The sequence below is a fragment of the Cajanus cajan genome, chromosome 6, assembly GCF_000230855.2.
Source record: "Cajanus cajan strain Asha chromosome 6, NIPB_CcT2T_4, whole genome shotgun sequence".
NCBI lineage: Eukaryota > Viridiplantae > Streptophyta > Magnoliopsida > Fabales > Fabaceae > Cajanus > Cajanus cajan.
The window spans coordinates 57336700-57344296 of NC_138522.1; the positions used below are offsets into that span (position 1 = coordinate 57336700).

General features: G+C 35.1%; 1 protein-coding gene across 1 annotated transcript; it reads left to right on the top strand.

The window, feature by feature from the left end:
* Positions 1-607: 607 nt before the first annotated feature.
* BXL2 (beta-xylosidase 2) lies at positions 608-7597 on the top strand. Its single transcript, XM_020379219.3, has 7 exons — positions 608-1127; positions 3312-3590; positions 5149-5318; positions 5413-5510; positions 5650-6000; positions 6116-6529; positions 6616-7597. The coding sequence occupies exons 1-7, from the start codon at positions 735-737 to the stop codon at positions 7224-7226; spliced, it is 2316 nt and encodes a 771-aa protein (XP_020234808.1). The 5' UTR covers positions 608-734; the 3' UTR covers positions 7227-7597.

The following is a 7597-nucleotide window of genomic DNA, read 5'->3' on the forward strand; positions in this document are numbered from 1 at the left end:
ATAATAAGTTGACCTACTATTTAATATAGTTAAGGAGTATACTAAAATAGTGTTCTTAATTAAAAAAAAAAAAAACAAAATTGCGTGGACAAAAATTAAAAATGACTTGCATTTTTATATTTTAGGAACTAAAAATTAATATTTAACCTAAAAAATTATATTATTTAAGTGTTATAAAAAAAAAAGATTTACAGTGATACACTCTCTCCATACCATAATTTTTTTATATTTTAAACTTTTTTTGTTGCAAATTATTTTATGTTTTGCACATTTTAAATGATATTAATTATTTTTTTCACCTATACACTTATTTAACAATTAATATTGATATTTCATAATGATAATTGTGTACATATTTTAAAAGGAAGGTATTTTAAATTAAACATACTAATATGAAATATTTTTTAAGAAGTGTAAAAATGAAATTATGTTTGGGGAGATTAGTTGCCCCTCAAAATGAAAAGCGGCAGGTGAGTTTCCTTGGTTGCTAATATGTATAGTCATGATGAGCATTGGCATTGAGAAGAGTGATCTGATGGACATAATTGAGATTTCACAAGTTGTTTGATGAGCATAAGATAAAAAGAAAGTGAGAAGTGAGAATACATAAAAGGAGGCATCTACTCTACGTACTATCATATCCCACACACTCACGAGTCACGACTCACCTATTCTATATATAATCTCCCATTTCCTTAACTCACCCAACTCACACACACTTTCGGTTTCCCCAAATGCCTTCCACCTTCTCACCCCTCATTGCTCTCATCCTCCTCCTCCTTTGGCACACGTGCCAGGCACGTGACCCCTTCGCCTGCGACCCAAAAGATGCCACCACGAACAACATGGCGTTCTGCAAGGGCTCCGTGGCGATAGGGGAGAGGGTGAAGGACCTCATTGGAAGGTTGAGTCTGCAAGAGAAAGTTAGGCTTCTGGTGAACAATGCCGCGCCGCTTCCACGCCTTGGGATCAAAGGCTACGAGTGGTGGTCCGAAGCACTTCACGGCGTTTCCAATGTGGGCCCTGGAACCAAGTTTGATGCTCACTTTCCCGCCGCCACTAGCTTCCCTCAAGTCATCACCACCGCTGCTTCCTTCAACGCTTCTTTGTGGGAAGCAATTGGACGGGTCAGATTTTCTTTCCATCATTTTTCATATTAATTTCAATTTAATTACTTTTTTACTTCTATACCATTAATTCATCTATTTTTTTTAACTGTAAATTGCATTCTGATCATTTTTTATAAGTTTAAGTGCTTCACTTTTCTATGCTCTCTTTTTCTCGCTGTGGTTTTCTGTCAACTTGTGTTGCCATCTTCGTACTTTATTTCTGCTCTTTCGCCTGCCCGCGCGGCATACTTAATATTCAGCTACCATACACGAGAAACCCCACAATTAATTTATATTTAGCCATCATCAATTAATTAAGGACTACATTTATAGACACATTTAAGGTCAAAATATAAAATATATCTTACTACTACTATTAAATACTTATCTGCCAAAAACATCATATTTTAATATCTATACAACCCCGTAGGCCATACACTAATTACTCTCAATATTTATTATACAATTAACCAGCCAATATCGTATTTAATTAACAATCAAATATACATGTGCTAAACACACCCTTGGTTTAAAAGATAATTATTTCCTTGCATACTTGTCATAAACAAAGGATAATAGTAGAAGTTATTAAGTAACTAAAAATAATTATTTTTTAATATAAATCAACGAGAATATGTTTTAATTTATAAGTTATCTTATGCATTTTTTGTTTTGAAATCAAAATTAGAATTATGAATGTTAACATTTAATATATTAAAATAGAATTTATTATTAATTAAAAAACCGAAAAGGTTAATTTCTAAAAATATCTAAGAAGTTGCACTTACATTTTATCCTCTTATAAAATGAAAAGATGAGGGAGTAATTATGAAGTCTCAATTATAGTAACCAAGTGTAATAGAAATGTTATTTTGAGGCATAGACGTAACATTACTGATTACCACATACAGCAATTGTGGGCACACTCGTGGTTGCAAGTTGCATCCTTAATTAGAGTTATGAAACAGCGTGCATTGTGCACGGCGAGGTAGCCATTCATTTAATTATATTTGTTACTTCACTTTTCTACTCACGGGCTCAGATTGAGATGGCAGCTCCAAAGAATCTTTGCAAACCACTGCCTTAATAATTTCTATCTTTCTTTGTAATCCTTTTATGAGACTTAATTAATTCTGTTAATAAATTATATACTTTTTCATTTTTTTTAAATATTGGGATTTTATTTTCTTTAATTATTTACCTAATTAATTAATATATATTCCTTTAAGGATATTTTTATATATAATAGACAATTTAAAAGTAGTTTTAAAAAAATTAAGGTAATTCTTTTTTAAAAAAATTAAGAATATAATTTATATGCATTGTCATTATAAAATTATTTTACACAAGCATCTAATAAAAAATTTATGCTGATAATACATATAAATTAAATGTTTAACCTGTATTGTAATTTGTCAAAAATTACAATACTCTTTTAGTCTACATGAATTTTAGACTAATTTATTTTTATTATAATTATTATCAATTAAAGTAATTAACATCTCTTCAAATTAAAATCGAAAGTATGCTAGAGAAAGTGACTCATAAAATTATTGCTATTCGCAAGTAGTACTATATAAAAAATGAAGATGATGATTATTAGACTGAAGAATCATGATTGGTTCATTTTTCGCCTCTTAATTAATTTGTTTAGTTCATCCGTGATTGGTTGGCTTCAACTTGCATATCATTGTCCGTGGGGACCTGTATACCGTCCCCCTTTATAGGACCTTACTAAGCAACTTGCACATAATGCTACTCATGTTTTTCCAAATATCAGAATCAACCATAAAGAAAAACTTGGGGAATTTTGCCATGTTCTACTACTGCCTGTAAAGAGAAAGAGTCTATCTCTTCATTTATAGTATTTATTAAATTTTAGTTTAAAATGTTTATTAGTTATGAGTATAAGAAAAAAAATTAATATAAGAGAGAATTAGAAGAAAAAAAATCTTCTAAAATAAATAAATAATAGAGTAAAAAAGGTCTATACATTGTATAATGATAAATAAAAAAAAAAATTAGAGTAATATACATGGAGTCTTAATTTCGGAACCTAGTATTATTAACATAATTCCCATGCATAAAAAAGAAATTTAAAAATATATTGTACGTAGTACACAAAATAAGAGATGCAAAGAGTGTGTTGGATGTAAAGAAAAAGAAAAAAGAGATTATTAATTTGCGGTTAATAATGTGCAGGTTGTGTCTGATGAAGCAAGGGCCATGTACAACGGTGGAACAGCAGGGCTCACGTATTGGAGTCCAAACGTGAACATTTTCAGGGACCCAAGGTGGGGCCGTGGACAGGAAACTCCCGGTGAGGACCCTGTGCTAGCCGGTAGATATGCCGCTAGTTACGTCAGAGGCCTACAGGGCACCGACGCTAACCGGTTGAAGGTTGCTGCTTGTTGCAAACACTTCACCGCTTATGACCTCGATAATTGGAACGGCGTCGATCGCTTCCACTTTAATGCACAGGTGCGTTTTATTAGTACAGTATAATCTATTCATAAAATAGAAGGAAATTAGTCTAATATTAAAGAAATAATGAGGATTCACTGTAACAAGCCAAAAAATTTAATATAGAATTTTTTTCAATTTTATACAAAACAAAGATTGAGAGTTTGCGCTTAGCTTTTTATAAAAACTAGAATAGAATTTATTTAACTTTTATAAATTTAGTAAATTGAAAATTGTGTAGAGAGGTTCAAACTAGAACTTTAGAAGAGATTAAAATAATTTACTCTCCATAATAATATCATTATATATATTGCAGATGAAGTGGTTATATTTACAAAAAAATAAATTTAAAAATGAAAATTATGTGATACTTCCTTTATTAATTCAAATTGATAAATAATCATAAAAATATTTTATAAATTTATTTAAATTTATATAATAAAGTATCATGTAATTTTTAATTTTTTTTTTAAATTTATATATTTAATTTATATATTAAAAATTTATAATTAAATTTATTAAATTTAACATAAAATATAAGTTATTAAATGGAGTATATATATACACATGGCATGCCGCTTCCATTCCTTGGATTATTGAAGGTGACCTGTGACTAGGGATGGCAACGGGGCGGGGCGGGTACGGGTTTCATGATACCCGTCCCCGTCCCCGCAAGTAAAACTCATCCCCATCCCCGTCCCCATACCCGTCGGGTATGGATTTTCATCCCCATCCCCGTCCCCGTCGGGTATCGGGTATACCCGTACCCGTATCCGTACCCGTCAATTTTTATTTTATTTTTTTTTTAAAATATTTTTAAATTTTTTTTTTATTATATTATAATTATAATTAGGTTATTTTTTTATCTCGCATTATAATAAATAATCATACGTAAAAAAATATTAAATTTTTTTAATATAATTAAATTAAATGTGAATATTAAATTAAAAATGAGAACGGGGACGGGTACGGGTACGGGTACGGGGCGGGTAAGTACATACCCGTACCCGTACCCGTACCCGATTCAATATATCGGGTTTTACCCGTACCCGTACCCGGTCAAACCGGGTATTCCCCGTCAAAGTCGGGACGGGTTCGAGTATTACCCACGGGTACGGGTATATTTGCCATCCCTACCTGTGACTACCGGCGGTGAATTAATGAACATTTGCAGTTAAATTTTAATGTTACAGGAAAATTAGAAATGATAATAGTATCATTCATTCACAAATATGTCAAATGATATCTCGGCTAGAAGAAACTTCTTAAACTTGGAACTTGTGATATAGTCCAAGATGATATGTATGAAGGTCCTCTTTCTAGTCTTTTTTCTTACTATTTTGCTTCTTTGGATGGTTTTATTAATTTTAAAGGAAAAGGAATAAGTATGAGTTAGATGATAAGAAGTGTGTTAATATTGTTTTTCTTTTCCATACTGGATCTGAATAAACTTAGAAATGATAAGTGGATTGACGTGAGTCAATATTCTTGTGGCATTGCATTAAAGAATTAGTATAACACGATGTTATCTGAATAGTAATTAGTAATTAGTAATTTTGTGGAAGATAATGTGCAGGTGAGTAAGCAGGACATAGAGGATACATTCGACGTGCCATTCAGAATGTGTGTGAGCGAAGGGAAAGTAGCGAGTGTCATGTGTTCTTACAATCAAGTGAATGGGGTCCCTACTTGTGCCGACCCCAACCTCCTCAAGAAAACTGTTCGCGGACTGTGGCAACTTGATGGGTAAGCTAACAAATTCCTCATCGGATACCACCTTCATCTGTTCAATAGTCAAAACTAAAAATTAATTAAATCTTTTTTGCTTTTCTGTGGTTAGGTATATTGTATCAGACTGTGATTCCGTTGGTGTGTTCTATGATAACCAACACTACACATCAACGCCAGAAGAAGCTGCCGCAGATGCCATTAAAGCAGGCTAGTAGCACTCACTAAACTACTTAATCGGTTCATTATTTCCTTCACCACTAATACATCAAAACTGAAATTCAGCTTCTAACTTTTGACTCTTTTTCCACAATTAATGACTAGTTTTTCTTTTTTGACCATGTCACAGGTTTGGATTTAGACTGTGGGCCTTTTCTAGCTGTGCACACGCAGGACGCGGTCAAAAAGGGATTGCTAAGCGAAGCTGATGTCAACACTGCTTTGGTGAACACACTCACGGTCCAAATGAGGTTAGGGATGTTTGACGGAGAGCCATCGGCCCATCCATATGGTCATTTGGGCCCAAAAGATGTGTGCAAACCGGCCCATCAAGACCTCGCTCTTGAAGCTGCAAGACAAGGAATTGTGCTTCTTAAGAACACTGGCCCTGTTTTGCCTCTATCCCCTCAGCGTCACCATACCGTCGCTGTTATTGGGCCCAATTCTAATGCCACTGTTACAATGATTGGAAACTATGCTGGTAAGTGGTAACTAACTAACTAAGTCCATCAGTCCATGTTCTTCTTAAACTTTTTGAAAAAACCTATGCCCATGATATTAAGAAAGCTCTAATCGTTTAATTACCTGATTAATAGGTATTGCATGTGGATATACCAGCCCCCTACAAGGAATAGGTAGATACGCCCGGACTATTCATCAGTTGGGCTGCCAAAATGTAGCTTGTACTAATGACAGGCAATTTGGGCCTGCCATAAATGCAGCCCGTCAAGCAGATGCAACCGTTTTGGTAATGGGCTTGGACCAGTCCATTGAAGCTGAAACCGTGGACAGGACTGGGTTGCTTTTGCCAGGGCGTCAGCAAGACCTTGTTTCAAAAGTGGCAGCTGCCTCAAAAGGACCAACCATTTTGGTCTTAATGTCCGGTGGGCCTTTGGACATCAGCTTTGCAAAGAACAACCCTCGAATTGTGGGGATCCTGTGGGCCGGTTATCCGGGCCAAGCTGGTGGTGCTGCCATCGCAGATATAGTGTTTGGAACAGCTAACCCAGGTTTGTCTGTTCTCGTAAAATGTCTCATAGTATAAAATAATAAAATATAAAATGTCTGAAATTAATATGTTTCAATTTTAGTATAGGGGGGAAGCTGCCTGTGACATGGTACCCGCAAGAATATCTAACAAAGTTGCCAATGACAAAGATGGCAATGCGAGCAAGTAAATCAGCAGGGTACCCAGGAAGAACGTATAGATTCTACAATGGCCCAATGGTGTACCCATTTGGGCACGGATTAACATACACACACTTTGTTCATACATTAGCAAGTGCTCCCACAGTGGTGTCGGTTCCATTGAATGGTCACCGGCGTGCCAATGCGACGAATTTGTCAAACAGGGCAATAAGAGTGTCCCATGCACGGTGTGGGAAGCTCTCGATCACGCTCCAGGTGGACGTAAAAAATGTGGGGTCCAGAGATGGCACACACACGTTGCTAGTGTTCTCTGCTCCACCTGCAGGTGCTGGTGCTCATTGGGCACTAGAGAAGCAACTTGTGGCGTTTGAGAAGGTTCATGTTCGTGCCAAGGGTCAACAGAGAGTTGGAGTGAATATTCACGTGTGCAAGCTTTTAAGTGTAGTGGATAAGTCTGGGATCAGGAGAATCCCGTTGGGGGAACACAGTCTTCATATTGGTGATGTTAGACACTCCGTGTCACTTCAACCTCAAGCACTTGGGATTATCAAGTCCTGAAGTTTAGGCCAAGGTGGGGAATATCTATGTGCCTCTTACTCAACTGTATGCCACGTAAATATTAATTAGTGTTTGGTTCTAATGAGCCATCTATTCAAAACCAAACTGTTGATACACAAGGATTGAAGACAAGACGTGTTAGATTGATTCATCTATCACACTCCAATAAAACAATAGGATTGGTTCCATTTTGGATAGGAGATTAAGGAAATGCATTGTTCTCTCTTCTTCTCTATCTTTCTACCTTATATAGGACTTCTATTTTGTGTTCTCAATAGGATTGGTAAATTGTAATTGTAATTGTAACTTCTCCTTTTGTCTTTCTTACAAGATTGGTAATAAGATTGGCATATAAATTCTCTGCTTTAGAA

Excerpts from the sequence above, each read along its gene's own strand:
- BXL2 (XM_020379219.3), top strand. The coding sequence starts at position 735 with ATGCCTTCCACCTTCTCACCCCTCATTGCTCTCATCCTCCTCCTCCTT. Across the intron at positions 1,128-3,311 it reads TGTGGGAAGCAATTGGACGG|GTTGTGTCTGATGAAGCAAG; the intron begins GTCAGATTTTCT and ends AATAATGTGCAG. Across the intron at positions 5,511-5,649 it reads CGCAGATGCCATTAAAGCAG|GTTTGGATTTAGACTGTGGG; the intron begins GCTAGTAGCACT and ends ACCATGTCACAG.